At 49.7% G+C, this 19,688-nt stretch overlaps 1 protein-coding gene across 1 annotated transcript in view; it reads right to left on the bottom strand.

Annotated features, from left to right (window-relative positions):
• LMNTD2 (lamin tail domain containing 2) overlaps nucleotides 1-19,688 on the bottom strand; it is a 38,262-nt gene that overhangs the window by 8,249 nt on the left and 10,325 nt on the right. Inside the window, exons 3-8 of the mRNA XM_054025711.1 lie at nucleotides 16,068-16,169; nucleotides 15,514-15,629; nucleotides 12,181-12,398; nucleotides 10,649-10,775; nucleotides 9,443-9,638; nucleotides 7,030-7,149 (exon numbers count right to left, since the gene is read on the bottom strand). Of these exons, the coding sequence (XP_053881686.1) occupies nucleotides 7,030-7,149; nucleotides 9,443-9,638; nucleotides 10,649-10,775; nucleotides 12,181-12,398; nucleotides 15,514-15,629; nucleotides 16,068-16,169 (879 nt within the window). The remainder of the gene's footprint in view (nucleotides 1-7,029; nucleotides 7,150-9,442; nucleotides 9,639-10,648; nucleotides 10,776-12,180; nucleotides 12,399-15,513; nucleotides 15,630-16,067; nucleotides 16,170-19,688) is intronic.

Raw genomic sequence — 19,688 nt, 5'->3', positions numbered from 1 at the left:
GCATAAGCTTTCGTGAGTAAAAACCTCACTTCTTCGGATGCATAGAGTGAAAGTTACAGATGCAGGCATTATATACTGACACATGGAGAGCAGGGAGTTACTTCACAAGTGGAGAACCAGTGTTGACAGGGCCAATTCAATCAGGGTGGATGTAGTCCACTCCCAATAATAGATGAGGAGGTGTCAATTCCAGGAGAGGAAAAGCTGCTTCTGTAGTGAGCCAGCCACTCCCAGTCCCTATTCAAGCCCAGATTAATGGTGTTGAATTTCAAATGAATTTTAGTTCTGCTGTTTCTCTTTGAAGTCTGTTTCTGAAGTTTCCTCACCTGGGGAAGTGAGGAAACAGATTGACAGAGCAAGACGGGTACCCAGAAATCACCTACTGCAGGACAGGCCCAACAAGGACAATAACAGAACACCACTGGCCATCACATACAGCCCCCAGCTAAAACCTCTCCAGCGCATTATCCACGATCTACAACCTATCCTGGAAAATGATCCCTCACTCTCACAGACCTTGGGAGGCAGGCCAGTCCTCGCTTACAGACAACCCCCCAACCTGAAGCAAATACTCACCAGCAACTACACACCACACCACAGAAACACCAACCCAGGAACCTATCCCTGTAGCAAACCTCGTTGCCTACTCTGTCCCCATATCTACTCTGGCAACAGCATCAGAGGACCCAACCACATCAGCCACACCATCAGGGGCTCATTCACCTGCACATCCACTAATGTCATATATGCCATCATGTGCCAGCAATGCCCCTCTGCCATGTACATTGGCCAAACGGGACAGTCCCTCCGCAAAAGAATAAATGGACACAAATCAGACATCAGGAATGGTAACATACACAAGCCAGTAAGTGAACACTTCAATCTCCCTGGTCATTCTATTGCAGATTTAAAAGTCACTATCATTGAACAAAAAAACTTCAGAAACAGACTTCAAAGAGAAACAGCAGAACTAAAATTCATTTGCAAATTCAACACCATTAATCTGGGCTTGAATAGGGACTGGGAGTGGCTGGATCATTACAGAAGCAGCTTTTCCTCTCCTGGAATTGACACCTCCTCATCTATTATTGGGAGTGGACTACATCCACCCTGATTGAATTGGCCCTGTCAACACTGGTTCTCCACTTGTGAAGTAACTCCCTGCTCTCCATGTGTCAGTATATAATGCCTGCATCTGTAACTTTCACTCTATGCATCCGAAGAAGTGAGGTTTTTACTCACGAAAGCTTATGCCCAAATAAATCTGTTAGTCTTTAAGGTGCCACCAGACTCCTTGTTGTTTTTGTAGATACAGACTAACACGGCTACCCCCTGATTCCTGAAAACTCAGTGTAACGGGCCAGAGAATCCCACTGAGGAGGCTGCTCCCTGTACTCACAATCTTCATCCTCCTCCTCCGTAATGCTTTGCTATTCTAGATCGCCAGTATCTAGCTCCATTTACTGGACACGTGGCCACGGCTCCAGGCATCTCAACCACACAACCATGTCCACTTGCACCAGTCCTCTAATTAACAAGCTCCCCTACAGAAATATACCAAAACAGGCACCCTGTCTAACCTCTTGTAAGCCCGCTCCTCCCCCACAAGCTTCACAAACTCATCTGTGGCATACCAAAGAGGGGGGTCAATTTTAGAGGAGCCTCCAGGGGGACACTCTGTTAACGGCTCCCTCTAATTCAATTCCAGGAGCGGCAGCTCCAAGGCCTCTGTTGGCTGCTGCTGCAGCATAGGTGGTGAGAGATGGATTCTCAGCTCACCGAGACCCAAACCATTTCAGTCGTTACAGATTAAAGCCAGCACCTTGAACTCTGCCTGGAAGCTCCCCAGAAGCCAATGCAATGCTGACACAGCACCTTTCAGCTAAGGATCTCCAAAGGTGTGAGTCAGCTCTCCTGACCCCACTGTACCAATGGGAGACTGAGGCACAGGGTGGTGGAAGAGGGGGGAATAGAACCTAGTTTTTTTGCCTTTCACTCTCCCGTACTACAAGAGAGCCAGTGAGAGTGTGTGGGGGAAGCCATCTGCGGGAGGAAATGGGGAACGGTGCTTGTGTGCTGCTGAGCTTCCCTGAGCAGGAGCCATCCTTTGTGCTCCCATTCCCTCTCCCCTCACTACGTGGGAGATAACGTCTCCACCTACTGCACCTTACACAGAACTACTTGCTTCATCGCAGGTCCCCCAGCCCAGCTGCAGTGGTGCGCCTTGGTGGGCTCCTTTGATGCTCTGTGGACAGGGGCGGCTCTAGCTTTTTTGCTGCCCCAAGCACGGCAGGCAGGCTGCCTTCGGCGGCATGCCTGCGGGAGGTCCACCGGTCCCGCGGCTTCGGCATACCCACCGCCAAATTGCCGCCAAATCTGCGGGACCGGCGGACCTCCAGCAGGCATGCTGCCAAAGGCTGCCTGACTGCCGCCCTCGCAGGGACCGGCAGGGCGCCCCCCATGGCTTGCCGCCCCAGGCACAGGCTTGGAGCTTTGGTGCCTGGAGCCGCCACTGTCTGTGGAATTCCAAATGGACTGCGGTGATGGCCGTGGGGCAGAACTGCAGGCATGCTTTGCCTGACATATCTGCCATGTTGGGAATGAGGAAGCAGTCTAAGGACAGTGACCGCCTGGCTCGGTGCTAGCTGTAAAACATGCCTTCTCTGAGGTTGTGATCTTTATTAACTGCTCAAAAACTTTGTTAATGCATAATTAAGGTTGCCCAGTGCTGCCTAATCCCCTTCCAGAATGCCGTGTTCACCTACGTTTAAACCTCTGAAAACCAGGAAGTACAAATATTTGTTCAATAGGTGAGCTCAAGGGCAGTCCATGCTATGCATTTAATGAGGGGCAGAGTCTTAGATTTTTCCTTAGCTTTGCACCAAAAAAGCTGTAAGAATCTGAAAATGTTATAAGTAGCTCATTTTAGGGGGGCAGGGGCTGTATCTCAGCAGCCCCTGGACCAAATGATCTCAAATGTTCACCATTCACTTTACCCCACACCATTTTGCAGCATACCGATTTTCAAAACCATCGCCCTACGCATGTGAGTTTTAGACTAAGGTGTCTATTAAAAGCAGCTCCTGGGGGAGGGGAGATTATCTGAGGAACTCGAGGACAATGATCCCACACTTAGATCACTAACTCTGTCCCTGGCCCTGACGTGGCATAGCAATTTCCAAACCAATCTGAGTGTGCGTGTGGATTTTAGAGCACTTTGAAACAACCAGAAGCAAAATTATCAAAAGGCATATCTGCCGAATGCAACCAATGTGCACAGCACACGTTCTCAGAGCGCCACCAAGGGCAGGGCTTGATCTCACAGTGCACAGGTACTGCTGCGGCAGATCAAGGATCACCACATAACACCCTCAGCCATCCACTTACTCTCAGGCTGGGTCTACACTACCCGCCTGAATCGGCGGGTAGAAATCGACCTCTCGGGGATCGATTTATCGCGTCCCAACGATCCCCGAATCGACGCTCTTACTCCACCAGCGAAGGTGGGAGTAAGCGCCATCGACGGGAAGCCGCAGAGGTCGATTTTGCCGCCATCCCTACAGCGGGGTAAGTCGGCTGCGATACGTCGAATTCAGCTAGGCTATTTGCGTAGCTGAATTTGCGTATCTTAAATCGACCCACCCCCTGTAGTGAAGACCTGCCCTTATATATCAGTCTGCCTGCAAGCACTCTGGCTTGCAACAGACCCCCAGACTTGCTGCACGTACACAAGTGACTTCCACTGATTCGTCAACTTGGCGCAAACCACATTGTAGATCCAACTTTTACACTGACTAACTTTTAAATATCGCTTCCCTGAAGGGGCAAAGGGTGCTGGACATTAGCTGAGATCATTTCTGAGCAGGTGACTTCAGTTTGGGGAGGATTAGACTTATAGTTTGAGCCCCAGGTGTGCACGAAGCGTTATAAGACTGTAAAATGTTGCTGTCAGGTGATTTTTGGGGGGAGGAGGAGAGGCTGTATCTCAGGAACCGTTAACTCAAACTCTCTCAAATTTGGACCTAGTCAAACTAGAACTGTTCAGAAGACAGAAATTCCATTTAGCAAAAGGCTTTGAGATTTGTCTTTGTTCCACTTAGAAACAAAATCCACACATTACAAAATTCTCCATGAAAGAAAATTGCAAAAAAAAAAAAAAAAAAAAAAAAAGTTGGGGGTTTATTGAAATGATGTTTCAACTGACTTTTTAAATTTTATATTACAACATAATACAAAACCAAAACTATTTGAAATGAAAAGTCATTTCAAAATGAAAAATCAGAATGCTGTGATCTGAAAATGTCAGAATGGGACATTTCAACATTGTCGGAGCTTTTGTCCTGTTTTTTCTCTGAACCAAAGTGTTTTGACTTTGACAGAACAGTATTCTCCCACAGTAAATGATTCCACTGGCATTTTTCTGACCAGCTCTACTCCAGATTCCCCACGCTGCCCAGCAATTTTAGAGACAATCTAAGACAGCCTGTGGATTATAGAGTTCTTAGAAAAATGGGCGGTTAACCAGTAAATGAGTCTCAACCTCAACAATAGCAGTGGCTATAATCTCTGACACTAATGTGAACGCTCAGTCAGCCTGTTTGGAATAATTGGTATTTGTTTAACATACAGAAAAATCACTGTCCTTTTTAAATGTAAGTTACACATGTGCTTGGGAATTTTAATGTGTAGCATTACCGCATGCAAAATGCCCTACGTGACTAATTGGATATAAGGGGAAGTGGCTAATAAGCTGCTGTACGAGACTGCAGAGGCCTTTGTCTGTAATTACTGATTCCATCGGACGGCAAGTGAGCCCAACAGATGAGGGAGAGTCACCGAGGCAGCCCTATGGAGCACTTATTCCCCTCACTTACGCAAAAGCACCAAGCAATTGCTCCTGTGTGGAGAAGTGATGGGGCTTGTAGGGCACAGATAAGGTGACCAGACTGTCCCGATATTTAACCCTTTGTCCCACGTCCCGATCAATGTACGATCGGCACACCATTTGTCACGATATTCAGGTAAGGAGGCGAGCGGGAGGGAGGCGCTGACCCCGTGGGTGCTCCGGGGCTGGAGCACCCATGGGGAAAAATTGCAGCCAAGCTCCCCGCTCCTTGCCTCCTTCTCTCCCCCCTCGCCCCAGTGCGCTGCGTCCCTGCTTCTCCCCCCCAGCGCTTCCCGCTGCCTAACAGCTGTTTGCCGGCGCTTAGCACTTTCCAGGAGGGAGAGGGGAGGAGCGGGGACGCGGCACGCTCAGGGGAGGAGGTGGAGAAGAGGCAGGGCGTGGGGGGGGACATGGGGGAAGGGGGTGGACTGGGGGCAAGGCAAGGGCAGTGCAGGGATGGGAAAAGGCAGAGGGTGGGCGAGCACCCACCCGGCAGAGGGGAAGTTGGCACCGTAGAGGTGAGTGGCGGGCAGAGGGGTGAAGACGTGAGTGTCGGGTGGGCAAGTGAGCAGGCGGGGAGGGGAGCGGTGAGTGGGGGACTAAGGAGGGACGCAGCAGGCCAGCAGCAGCCAGGGGATGAGGAAGGGCGTGGTGGGGGGACCGAGCGGGGAGGGACGGGAGCTGGGGCAGAGTGGGGGCGGAGCCTGGGAGGAGCAGGCGTGGACTGTGGGTGGGGCTGATGGCACCCCAATGTTTCCCGATGTTTTAGTGTGGTGATCTGGTCACTCTAGGACAGAGTCAGCTCCATGGCAGGCAGACAAAGCTCTGGCTGAAACCGACACGCTGTGCTCCAGCCCCGAGAGCTCCACCAGTCACCAGCTGGTCCCAGCATCTGCCTTTTACAATCTCTGTTTTGCTGTATGTCCCAGTTGTACAGACACCTTGGACTGAAATGTGCCGCCAGTCAGGACTGTGCAGGGGGCCTCCTGATTCACTGGGTGCACTATATTAAGCTGCTGAGCGGGCTCCAATATCCCAGCAGCACCCTTCCCCCTGGGACCCACCCCTAAGCCCAGCCCAGCGCGGAGGGCAGGCCCTGGGTGGGAGTAGAGAGTGAGCCCACCCTGCAGAGGCAGAGGCTCCCTGCTCTGGGCATTAGGAGCTGGTGCACGGGGTCACAGAATGACAGTTGAGCTCGGCCGGGCCACCCCTCCGGACCCCACACACCAGGTCACAATGCCCGGAGTGTGAGCCAGCCCCGCGGGACAGGAACCACCACTGTGGGATGAGCGTGATCCAGCTGTGCCTCCAGCGAGGACCTGCCTTCTGCACTGGCGGCGGCAAGGGTCACTGTGGCCGGGCTAGCCAATGGAAAGGGCCGCCCCAGTTACACCAAAGTAAAGAGCAGCTCCCCCAAAAGGGGGACTTTCCCCCTTCTTCTAGGAGAAGTCCCAGAAGCTTCCTCCAAGTCTGTCCTTGTTCTGGAGCAAAAGGAGCCAGAGGTGGTGCTAGCCCATTGGGGGCCCTAGGCAGGAATAATTGGGGGGGGGCAGCCCCCACAAAGAACACATACTAAACAAGTGAAAAGGGGGCCCCCTTGAGCTGCTTGGGGCCCTAGGCAATTGCTTAGTCTGCTTATGCCTAGCACCAGCTTTGAAAGGAGCCCGTTAACATCCCAGTCCCATTTCCCAGCAGGCTTTGTCAAGACCCCAGACTATGACCCTGGCTGCTGTGGGGACTACACTTCCCAGCAAGCCCTGAGCTCGTTTTGCCCCTCACTGGGGGAAGAAGAGGGGAGATCCCGCCCGCCCGGGCTGGCCTTGGGGGAACACAGGTCCTGAAAGCAGAGTCAGCAGCCTGGGTTTTAACCTACGGCCCAGGCTGCCTGTGAAGAATCACTCGTTACATATTAACCCAGCCCTGACATATCAAGCAGGTCATTAACAGGGTCACAGACATGTGTGTGTGGGGAGACCGTCCTGCAGGCATGCCCTCTAGTAGCCCCACACTGTCTGGTAAGGTTCCCATGATGTGAGCCCACCTTGGGGCCATCAGTCACACACTACTGCTTAGCCTGACCCAGAGAGGTGTACAGACTAATACAGCACCCCTCCCACCCTGGCATCCCCCCAAGTGCAACTCACCTGGCCCTTTGCATTGCTGAGGACTGTGGTGCATTCTGGGCCAGTTCTGAAATACTGCTGGGTCCTCAGTGTCACGTCAGCGGGTTTTTTATGGGTGCAATCAGCTCCTGCAGCCCAGACCTAAAAACCAGGGCAGATTATTACTGCTGATTATTTGTTTTGGTGGAGCGCCTAGGAGCTCTAGTCGTGGACCAGGCCCCATTGTGCACAGTGCTGTACAAACACCGAACAAAAAGCCTGCCCCAAAGAGCTTAAATCTGATGAACATGTCCTGCCCCCGGGAAAGGGAATCGTGTCTGTGCAGCTCCCAGAGCTCAATCCATATCGCTTATGCCAGCACATCCCTCTCCATTAAAGTAGCACCTGGCATTTCTATATCCCCTATCATCGGAGGGCTTTCAAGTACTTTCCTGACCTTAGCCACGAGGGCAGCTTGCAGAGCAAGGTTCTCCACAGCATAAGCTCAGGGGCAGGAGTGGGCCCCCAGGCGCACAACACCCCTGTGTGGTAGTTTCGGTTGTTTCCATTTCACAGATGGGGAAAGAGAGACCCCAAGAAATTACTCGTCCAAGGTCACACAGCGTGCAGGGGGTGGAGCTGGGAATGGAGTCCAAGGCCCCTGCTCTAGCCAGTAGGCTGCCTGCTTTACTCCTTGTTCTGGTAACCCATGTCTATGCTCTGTAGCTCAGGCTGGTGATATCTTTCCATCCACCTCATAATTTGGCCAGGAGGCTTCCCAGGCTGCTGTGCCATCACTGATGAGGGGCCAGGGTCTGCTGCACTGGGGCCAAGAGTGTTAAACCGGAAAAGGCCTCTGCAAGACACACAGTGTCAAGTGTTGTTTTAAAAGTGGGGAGGACTGGGCTGGGAGTGAGCTTCACCGCCCTGGGGCCCCCACAGCTCAGGCTCTGCCACCTCCCCCACCCACCTCAGGAGTGCTGGGGGAACCCCTGGAGAGAGATGCTGCATAGCCTGGCAACTGACTCTTGTATAAAACTCTGTGTGTTGTTTGTGGCTCTTCCCTCACCAGCTTCCCCTTCCCACTGAGTCAGGCACCACTGAGACTGCACCAGGGACATTGCGATCTGAAGAACTCAGCTGGAGGAGGTTCCTTCTGTCCTTTGCTGAACCCTAATGAGTGAGGCAGCTTTTGTCCTGCCCTCACCCTCTTGTCTGTCCTGCAGCAGCATGCAGGGCGCCTTTCCCTCCCTCCCCCCTTTGCCTGGGACAGGAAGGGAGGTGTGTGGGGTGGGAGGGGGAAGTGTTAAGGTAGCTTTAAGCTCACTTTGCTTTTCTCATACTCTGGGGAGTACCCCTGTGCCCCTGGTATAAGTTAGAGCAGCTTCAGGGCTGCTCTAATTTACACTCTGCTTTTCATGCCCCCCCCCCCCATGGGATGCAAGAATAGCCATAGCTCAATACACTCTAGACACATCCCCTCCCCACCACTGCCCCCTCTTTCAACAACCCTGACGCGCCCTGACACGCCCCTTATGCTGGGGGCTGGGAGCAGGGCTGGTCTAGAGCCATGTGATGGGGTGTTCGCCCCACAAACCCCTGAAGGGGTTAAGGTGGCTCAGAAGGAGCTAATTAACCTGGTGGGCTGCACCTGGGGGAAGACAGGCTTGACTGACAAGCCGGAAGTGAAGATGAAGCCCATTTGGTCAGGAGTAGGTGGGGCTTGTATAAAGCCAGGAAGTGAGAGCAGAAGGGGCTGTAGTCTCTCTCTGGGCCTAGTGAAGAGAGGAGGAGGAGGAGGAGGAGGAAACCCAGGGCTGGGGCTCTGGGATCCTGATCTTGGGGGAAAGGGTTTACCCACAGGGGTGGTGGAGGAAGCCTGTGGAGGATGGAGTAGGAAGAGACCCAGGGAAATGGCAGCAAGGGTTGAGATGGTGCAGACCTGGGCTGCTGGTTGTAGGCCCCTGAACTGGAAAGCGGAGTAGTGGGTGGGGCTGGGTTTCCCTACCAGCCACTGGGACAGTGACACTGCCTAGAAAGGTGCCCAGGCTGCTGGTCTGGTGAGACTTTGTTACGCTGGCAGGGGAAAACTGTATAGGAGCTGGCTGGAGGCCAAGCCACCAAGCAGAAGCACTGTGACTCCTAGCAAACGAGAGAGCATGAGTGAGCGAAGGAAGGGAGTGTCTGACGGGGCAGAGGAATCGCTCCAGTGGTGAGTACCCTGTTACAAGCCCTTGTGCCACCTCTACGCCAGCCCTGCATAGGAGGTACCCTTAGGGGCTATCTATCACCCCTTTAAGGGTGCTTTATGCCATCAGAGGTGTCTGCTGGGGCCGTAGTGTAATGGAGAATGGGGCCCAGAATCCTTGGTTTTCTTAGTCTTAGTCACGCAGTTCTCGCCTTTCCAGCCACTGAGCAGACAGTGCATCATGCCACAAATGAGCCTGCTGCTTACCGTGACGTGATGCAGTGCGGGCAGCATGGTGTCTGGGGGGAAGCGGTAGATGGACACCGGGTACCCTCCAATCCACTGCTGGATGATGAAGCCACTCAGGTCCACGTCTTGGTCCAATGAGGTGTTGAGGATTCGAACGAATTTGCCCTTGCAATTCACGGTGGTGATCTTTAGGAATCCTGTGTCCCCAGGAACCCTGGGGGTGGGGAGACAAATGGAAGGAAGAATGCACCAAAGGAAGAAAGAGGATAGAAGCTTCTTCCTCCCTTACTGCTAGCAGGCAAGGAGAGAGCAAGAGACCTATCACTGTCTCAGCTTAAACTTCTTCTGAAGTAAATGGGATGAAATTCAATAAGGATAAATGCAAAGTACTCCACTTAGCAAGGAACAATCAATTGAACACATACAAAATGGGAAACAACTGCCTAGGAAGGAGTACTGCAGAAAAGGCCCTGAGGGTTATAGTGGATCACAAGCTAAATAGGAGTCAACAGGGTAATGCTGTTGCAAAAAACAACCCCAAACATCATTCTGGGATGTATTAGCAGGAGTGTTGTAAGCAAGACATGAGAAGTAATTCTTCTGCTCCACTCCATGCTGATAAGGCCTCAACTGGAGTACTTTGTCCGTTTCTGGGTGCCACATTTCAGAAAAGATATGGACAAATTGGAGAAAGTCCAGAGGAGAGCAACAAAAATTATTAAATGTCTAGAAAACATGACCTATGAGGGCAGATTGAAAAAAAACTGAGCTTGTTTAGTCTGGAGAAGAGAAGACTGAGAGGGGACATAACAGTTTTCAAGTACATAAAGGTTGTTGCAAGGAGGAGGGAGAAAAATGGTTCTCGTTAACCTCTAAGCATAGGACAAGAAGCAATGGGCTTAAATTGCAGCAAGGGAGGTTTAGGTTGGACATTAGGAAAAACTTCCTAACTGTCAGGGTGGTTAAACACTGGAATAAATTGCTTAGGGAGATTGTGGAATCTCCATCATTGGAGATTTTTAAGAGCAGATTAGACAAACACCTGTCAGGAATGGTCTAGTTATTATGTAGTCCTGCCTTGAGTGCAGGGGACTGGATTAGATGAACTCTCAAGGTCTCTTCCAGTATTACACCTCTGTAATTCTTCCTGAGTCCCAGCTACATGACAGCAGCTGCCTGTATCTGTGTCTGACGTTCTCAGGGGTGCCTGGTCATGGCACTCACCTTTCATGTTCTTCACCTTTGCTCAGATCTGAGGGCATCACAGATGTCTTGCAAACTCCTATCCCACCAAGACCGGCATGAGTGGGACGGCACAGATCCTGGGACTGGTCCGTCTTCAGATCCAGAGCTTTTAAAAGAAAGAGAGACAAACTCAAAATGGGGACATGGCTACTGAATATTAACATGTGCTAATATAACCCTCTGAAAGAGGAAACCATGGTCAGGGCCGGCTCCAGGCACCAGCTTAGCAAGCAGGTGCTTGGGGCGGCCACTCCAGAGGGGGCGGCATGTCCGGCTATTCAGCGGCAATTTGGCGGAGGGTCCCTCACTCCCGCTGGGAGTGAAGGACCTCCCACCGAATTGCCGCCGCAGATCGTGATCGCGGTCTTTTTTGGGCTGCTTGGGCGGCAAAAACCCTGGAGCCGGCCCTGACGGTGGTGGAGGTCAGTCTACCCAGATCTCCTCAGAGTTAGAATTGGTTTCAAATAACATCCAATTTACTACGTACTTTTGCTTTTATTTTGGGTTCACAGATTGTAAGGCTAGAAGGGACCATTACGATCCATTAGTTTGATCCATTGCATAACACAGGCCACAGGACTCTACTCTGTGATTCTCACGGTAACTTGTGGTGGAACTAGCGTGCATCTTCAGAAAGATGTTCAATCCTGATCTGAAGACTCCAAGTGATGGCAAATCAACCATGTCTCCTGGTCAGGTGTCCCAATGGCTAATTCCCTTCTCTGTTAAACGTGCATCTTGTTCCCAGCCAGGCTGCAGAAAACGGAGTGTAATAGATGCCTGGGATGGTCGGTTCTCTCCCGTGATAGTACAATGCAACCGGGTGGGGGTTTTTTGAACTAAGCTTAGTTGGGAGGTTAGTTAAAGCTATCATCAAGTTACAGCTGCTGTAGATCCCAGGAGGTGGCCGCAGGAACTATTTGTCATGCAAGAAAAGATCTTGTGGTTAAGGCACTGGACTGGGACTCGAGACATCATTAATTCTCAACTCTGCCACAGGCTTCCTGTGTGGTCTTGGGGCAGTCACTTAATCTCTCTATATAATGGGCATAATAAAGCTCCCTTTGTCTATTTAGTCTATAAACTCTTTGGAATAGGGGCTGTCTCTTACTATATGCATGCTCAGCACCTAACATAATGGGGCCTTGATCTTGGATAGGGCATCCAGACACTAGCATAATAATAATTCAATAAACTCCCCAGTGTGGTTAAAATATACGTGGTTCCCGTAGTTTGCCAGCTGGACCCTGACTTCAGTTATGCCAGAGTGACTGTACAGAGAACATTTTTTAACTGTCAGGGGACCACAGTATTGTAACTGGATCCCCCAGGACAGTAGTTATCACATTGTAAGGGAGACGTTTAGCATCAACTGTAACTAATTCTCACCCTCTTGGTGGGATTAATCTAGATTACTTGAGCCCAGGCCACATGTCTGCAAGTGTTGCCCATGCATGATTCTTTGACTCCCCTAATACCAGATTGTATAAAGTGGCAGAATTTAAACTTACAACCAGTGTGTTTGGGCTCGATGGCCTCCCAGGACAGTGGGAGACTGGGGAACAATACCGCAACTTCAGACCTGCTTGGTGCAGAAACAAGATCTGATTTTGGAGAAGAGATCGCCTCCCACCAAGAACTTTCTGATTGTAGTTTCCTCTCAATTCTCGCAGGAAAACTACCCAGCTCTTGACTTGAACTAAAGTTCCTAAGATCATTTATTTTCCATCTGTAAGAAAAGATAAAACATTTAAGGTCTGGATTGATGTACTGTTGTTTATAAAGTTTGGCAATCTCTACCCCAGAAATAGAATGAATTAACTAATGAACTATGAGGGATGGGGAAAGTAATCCTTACTAAGTTTGATAAGTAGGAAAAATATCTTGTGTATGTTCTGACCAGACCCTGGGGATAGCATATGGTCTATCAGTATTGTATTTAAAGGTGAGTTGAATTGCAAACTAAAAGCAAACAACTTCAGAATGTTTTACTGGATGCTTCAGATAGCTCAGCAATGCGAGGCATTCAATACAGAATAAACTTTAAATGTGCCTTTCTACAAAGTCCACTTCCTGCCTCATAATGCAGTGTGTTGGTAACATCATGCCCACCCCTTACATCTTATTGTTGTTTTGTAAAATAAGGGTTTTTCTTAGAAAAATGGCAAAATACAATATACAGATGCTCCCCTGGTTACGCAAACCCGACTTACGGAAATCCGGACTTACAGAAAAAGTTCTGTAAGTTCAGTAAGCTTTTTTTTCATAATTGTCGGAGATATGTTCCTGACTTACGCAAAATTCGACTTATGCAAGGCGTTCCGGAACACCAAACTAGTTTTCACACAGCTTGAGTTCCAGCTTCCTTTTCATTGTTTACCAAGGACCACATTGTGTCTAGAACTCTATCCAGCAAACAGACGTCTAGTGGCCGAATAATATAATGCAGATAGACCTGCATTGCAGCGGCTGTCATCTCCAGCGGAGTTCTGTGCCTTACATGATAGCATTAGCGCAGTGCATGCTGGGGCAGGAGGTGGGGTAGTCTTACACAGAAGAACTTGAAAAACAGCTAGTTTTAAGCCCATTTTGTGGTCAGTGCCTCATAGACAGTACATAACACTGATGTATCTGGGCTTACAAAAATATTGTTTGTAGCAACCCTTTAAATAATGAGTCAAACACTGGTACCTAATCAAATGGATTGCAAAAGCACTTTTTAGCACATTAGACAGCTAATAACCAGCCAACTATAGAAAAAGGCAGGTCTATTGCGGCTTTGTCAGCTGACAGGAAAACCCACTGGCTTGCTCCACTGCTTGCTGGGTTACTCCTCTAAGGCCATTTTTCCTCATCTCTAGTTTAGTTTCTCCATAGTATGAATCACTACAAAATACACACACACACATGCGCCCCAGTGCTGTGTTGTCTTGACCAGCTTTCTCAAGGGAAACTGAGTTTATGATCAATGCCTGGTGGTTGGATGATGCTGGGGGGAGACTTGCCAGTAGGGAGAGGGACAGACCCCCCCATACATCCACAATGGAAAACAATGAAGCAACAGACCATAGTCGCTATTGTGGCTATTCATTCTGAGAGAGGCACATCCAGGGGCAGAGTGTGGGTTTCCCTAGATACATGGGACCCCTTGTTAAAAAGGATTGATCACAAGGCGGTAGTTAGTGTGATGGGGTGGTATGCTCCTTAAGAGCAGTGGAGCCTAATGGTCTGCCCACCCCATCACGTGGCAAGCCTTTAAGAGTTTGAAATGTCTGACTATATATATACAAGGACTTGGGAGAGTGGAAGTAGTTCTAGGAGTAAGAAGTGTTTTGGGAGGAAATGCCATTACTGTTTCTTTAAGGGCCAGGAGCCTTACAGAGAGGGTGGGGCAAAGCTCCCCTCTCTCCCAGCCGACTGGGGATGAGTTAGGAGAAGGGGAGCAGCGTACATGCTGCCTCTTCCCTGGTAGCAGCGCAGACACCAGGAGATAGCAATAGGGTAAGGCTGGCTGAGAAGCTGGAAGGCTCCTTGAGGAAAAGGGGCCAGCTGAGGGGGAAGCTGGCAAAGACCCTACAGCTGGCTAATCCACAACTCCGCTTCAGAGGGGAGAACTGGGGACTCCTGCTTAAGGAAGGGCTGAAAAGGAGTAAGCAAGAGACAGAACCAGGGAGAGTCCCAGAAACAGACTGCTCCCAGGTGCAGGGAAGCAGAGTCTCCTGAAGGAAGGAGCCAGAGATTGCTGGCAGGGCTGGCCCTAGCCCAAATGGTGCTCCAGTCGAGGAGCGTTTGCGGCACCCCACCTCCATTTCAGTGCCACCCACACATACTTTCACAATTACACAATAAAACAAAGTTCACAATATCACAGCTAGGCTCTCACTTCACTTCACTGAGTTCTTAATCTCACTGACTGACTGGTGACACCCCATCCCTTATATACCCACCAGGACATGGCCCACAACATTCTAGGCGGTTTGAGGAAAATGTTGTTCTCAGAAAGTCTTTAAGGTTCCATGAGATTCTACAAAGGTCCAGAATATTCTAGGAGGTTAGTGAAAAATGAACTCACATATGGAATACCTGAAACATTTTACTTCAAACATTCTATTTTCCCTTTTGTCGCTAACAACAAAAACAGCACCCAAGCCCAGTGTCCCCCAAACCTGGCACCCCAGGTGGTTGCCTGGGTCGTATGCCCCTAAATCTGGTCCTTGATTGCTGGTTGGAGTAAGCCTGACACAACAAATGTCCCTGAGTGCATTGGGGTAAGTGCCTATTTATGCCTATGTCAGTCAGTACGTGAAACCTTGGCAAGGGGGTGTGCTCGTTGATTAAAAAGGCCTAGCCTTGTTTATAACTTAGGTGAAGAGAAGTGAGGCAGGGCTCACCTGTGGCACCATGCCTGGCCGAAAGGGGCAGACTGGGGTGACCTCCATAGCATCACACTCAGATAAGGGCATGAGAAAAGGGAAGTGAGTGGGGCAGGGTCCCCCCATGGGGGTGGCGGGTGTGAATCCTGCACTCCCTGTAGCAATCCTGTTTCTTCTGTATGTAGCTCACAGTAACAGTTACAGACTAAACACAGCCCTGCTGTAAATCCATTTGGTCTGTTTCTCTCTCATGCACACCAGTAAATCAGGAATGACCCCAGCAATGTCAATGGAGTTACACTGGGGTAGAACTGGTGTAAGTGTGAATTTGCCCCATAGCCTTCATTGGGATGCCTCTGACCCTAATTATGAAGCCACTAGCAGTGCTGCAAACATCAGTATTGTGGGGATTAGCTAATAGCCCTGTGGTAATGGAGAGCAGGCAGGGAGCAGTCACTGGCTTTGCCGTACCTGCTCTCTAACTCTGTAGAGGACATGCCATAGAGGTTGAATTCTGTTTGAACTACTTCTGATATCTGGGTTCTTCCGTCGTCCTTTTCCATCTGAAGTGTTGCTGGATCTCTATCCTAAAAAACCGGAAGAAGATGGTGAACCTGCCAATCATTGTCCAGGACTACAATCTGTGTGCCAGGCGGATCTCTGCCAACTGCTAGCCCCTTTGGTGCCCTCTAGATACAAATGCCACAGCCAAAAATGGTGGCAGAATGTCTGTCGTGTCTGTTCTAAGCCCATGGCTGCAGGGTTCCCTACGAGCTTTTGGACACCCCAAAGATCTTGCTCTGCCATGTTCATTGAAAGGGTTGGACAAGGGCCTCACTACCAATGCCAATCCCAGTCGCGTTTCTCTTCCCCTCCTTGCCCCTCACCAGCTGTTTAATACAATCGCACACCGATGGCACATCAGGCAGTGAAGTGGAGTCTTTTGGCAGAAGGGGCTTCCAGTCCCTGATCTTGCACTTAACCCTGATTCTACCGCCCACCATGGAGTTGTGCACTGGACTGACCTTGAAGAATGAATCCAGGAAGCTCGTGTGCTTGGGGATCCTCCGCAGTGTCATGTTACTAGGCTCTGCCACTACATTGTTGTTTCCTCTCTCTGACCAAAGCTACGTGGAGAAATGCAAGCAGCACGTTAACAGAGCCACTCCCTCACTTGTGACCTCTTGACGGATTTGTCCTGTGTGAGAGTGTTTTCCGAGTCCTAACTTCGGTCTTCCTTTCTCATCCCCCGTCACTCTCCATCAGTTGGACTCAGGTGCTGCAGCCCCACTGCAGGGCATGCGCTTTGATCCTCTAGCTCATGGATTCTCAATGTGGGGATCAAAACAGGGACCCCAGTGGCATGTGACCATCCACCCTTCCTATACTGGTAGAGGAGAGGCGGGTCCTGGCTAGATATGGGAAGAGTCCCAGGGTGGAGGGGGCCTGATATGAAACAAGCTAAAGCAGTGATCCTCAGCCAATGTCACATCCTCTTTGTGGACACACTAAAGCACAATCCATGTTCACTTACTCAGGGGTGAGCATTCAGTTCTGTCCTTAAATAACCTCCCACTCCACCCCCAAACTCCGGTAATGGCCTTAACTTGACTGTGAAAGCTGGCATGTTTATTTCTGTGGTTTTGGGACATTTCTGTAAGTGGCTTTTCCCCCCCCCCCCCGCCCCCAGAGCAGTCTCTGTGCTGTCTCCTGGTTCCCCCTGTAGCTGTAGATCTGTCTAGTGGGGACCATCAAGAATCTGCAGGACTGGGGGAAGATTATAAAAAGCGAAACCAGAATTTAGTGCAGTGTATCACTGAGGGCCGCTATTTGGGCCAATCAGATCTGCACTCTGATCTGTAGGGTGGAGGGTGTGTTTATTCACTTGGCATAGAGCCTGGGACAAGACCCTGAACAGGACTTCTAACCCCACTGTACCAGAGTCAGACTGCTCTCTGTCCTCTGTCGCCATACTAGCTGGATATTTCCTTTCCGTTTTTTTAACCATGCTTAAGTTGTCACCCGAAGCAGATGTGAAGAAAGAAAATAATATCTCTGCGAATCAAAGGTCTGTCCTGAAAAATACCATGCTGTCTTGTTTTAGACTTGCAGTCTCTGTAATCCGTGCATGGGCTAGTGCTTACAGCAAGGTATGGGGAATCAGAACTTTCTTCTTGACTCTGCTACTGTATGTAGAAGAACCCAGAGCAAGTCACCTTCCTCCATTAAGTCTCCAATTCCCTCTCCTTAAAGTACAGTAAAGCTTACCTGCCTACCAAGAGTGGGACAAAACTAACTGTCCTGGAAGAGCTTGGAGATCATTGGAGGAAAGGTGCCATATTTGTGCCAAGTAATAGGATGATTTTGTAGCATGCCCACTGGTGCAATTGTGCTGCCACCTAGTGGGGAGTGTGCCTCAGAATCAATTCACTCACAGGTGATGAAGTGTCTCTGCTAGTGGAGTCATAAATATTATTACCTGGTGTCAGAAAAAAAAACTATTGTTTTTGCCAGGCTCGCTTCCCCCAGCTAAGCAGTTAATACAGTATCAGATAACGGAAGAAGATGGCAATGAGTCAGTGACAATGCTTAAAAGTTTGCAGTCCTGAAAATCCTTGTCTACGGTACAGGAACTATCCCCTACTGCCAATGGATGTCAGCAATAAGTGCAGTTGTCCCAGTCTAACTGCAAGAGTAGCCAAGCACACACCATGTTCTAGTATAATTTCAGAAACTGGTTTGTGCTTGGCTCTACTCGCAGCTGAGTCATGGTCCACACCCTGTTCAGCTGCACCTATGGGTGCAATTATGATAGTGTAAGCAACACCTAAGAGCCACTAGCTCACAGAGGGGGCTTTGCTGATTTGGTTGTGTTTGTTCTGAATTCCGCTGGGTCTCTGCTTCCCTTTCACATTTATCTTATTTTTAAATTCCTGCGGCTCCCATTGCTTAACTCCATTCTCCTGCCTCTCCCTCCAGCCCCAGGCATGGTTTTCCTCTTGAATCTCAAGGAGTGAATTCTAAAGAGTCCAGGCCTGTTTATCCCCTTCTATTAATGGGATGGGATGCACTTTGCAGCCCCTCAGAGCTGCTGAAGAGCATACCCCTCACTGGTCCTGCAGGTCATCCTGGGTTGCTTCACTCTTTACATATTGGGGATCCATCTGCCTTATTCGTGACTGATTGTAAGGTTTGAAATATAATCTCCACCCATTAGTTCAGCTCTGGTTCTGCTTATTTCACTGGGGTGTGTCACGGTTTGACTTCAAATTCCAAAGGATCCTCCACTCCTCTCTTGTGTGTCTGCATGAAGATGCCCATAATCAAACAGGGTCATCTGCCTTTCCACCACTCTGTTTGTTTTGCCTAAAGTCACAAAGGTTGATTTTAAAAACAGAAAGAAGCTCGGCCATGTGGGGAGAAATAACATGTGAATTCCATATGCAGCAAAGCCTTATTGGATATCTCCTCCTAGTGGCCAAATGGTATAATGAATCTAGGGGTTGATTCTGCTCCTATTGAAATCAATGGCCAAATTCTTATTAACTTCAATTTTGCAGGATCAGCTCCCTCCTTAGCAGTGACGATTATGGACTTGCTTTCAGCCAGTGAGGGATTCTGACACCTCAGCAATGCTGGGTTTATTTTTCTAATTTTATCTTTTTTGGCTTTTGTCACGGGCATTATCTAAATTGCTGAGGTGCCCTGATCTGGAATACTGTGTTCAGTTCTGGCCATCCAGCCTCAAAGGATACCACAAAATTAATTACAGTCAGAGACAGACGATGAGAAACATGGCAAACCTTCCAAGGAAGTAGAAAGTGTGTTTGCCTTAGAGAGGAGAGGAGTCAGAAGGAACACTGTACAAAGCAATGAACAGTACCGAAAAGGTAGATCAGGAAAGTGTTACAAAAAGGGCAAATAAACAGGAGCAAAGGTACAGGCAATGAAATGGAAAGGTGGCAAATCTGAAACTGCTCAGAGGAGATATTTTTTTCCACACACACGCTGCAAGGTTAAGCTGTGGAACTCATTGTCACAGCATACTGTTGAGGGCTCAAAAAAGGGAGAAGAGGTCTAGAGGATTAGCAAGAACACTCTGAGTTACAACACTAAGGATGTTAAACAAACAAGAAATTGGGAGGTGGGTTATCCCATAACTGCCTACTGAAGGCCTTCTTGAATCTTCTTTTGAAGCTATGGGTACAGGCCCCAGAAGGGGTATCTGCACTTTTGACTATTGCACATAGACAGACGTGTGTTTATGGTGCTGGCACCAGCGCACTAAAAATAGTTGAATCGATGTTGCGGCAGAGGCTTGCAATAGCCACCTGAGCTTGGACCCAGGGTTAGGGTGGGCTTGAGCTCACATGGCTAGCTCGAGCCTCTGCTGGCGCCAACGACGTCCACATGCTAGCGTGAGCCCCACTCACCCAAGTCTGTCTGCCTGGGCTGCGAGGCTCCCTGCCAGCTGCAGTGTAGCCATACCCAGAGCCTAGACTAGCCGGATGAGCGCTGGTCTGACCCAGTCTGTTAGTTCCTAGGATCCTCTAGTCCTGTTCTGGGGCGAAGAGGGTGGATGGTCCATAGCAGTCCCCTTTGCAGGGTGGTCCTTAGGCCAAACCCACGGGCTTTCCAGCCACTTT

The sequence above is a fragment of the Malaclemys terrapin genome, chromosome 4 (genome assembly GCF_027887155.1).
Source record: "Malaclemys terrapin pileata isolate rMalTer1 chromosome 4, rMalTer1.hap1, whole genome shotgun sequence".
NCBI classification, from domain to species: Eukaryota; Metazoa; Chordata; order Testudines; family Emydidae; genus Malaclemys; species Malaclemys terrapin.
The sequence above is the reverse complement of the archived record's forward strand: the minus strand, read 5'-3'. Positions and strand labels throughout refer to the sequence as shown.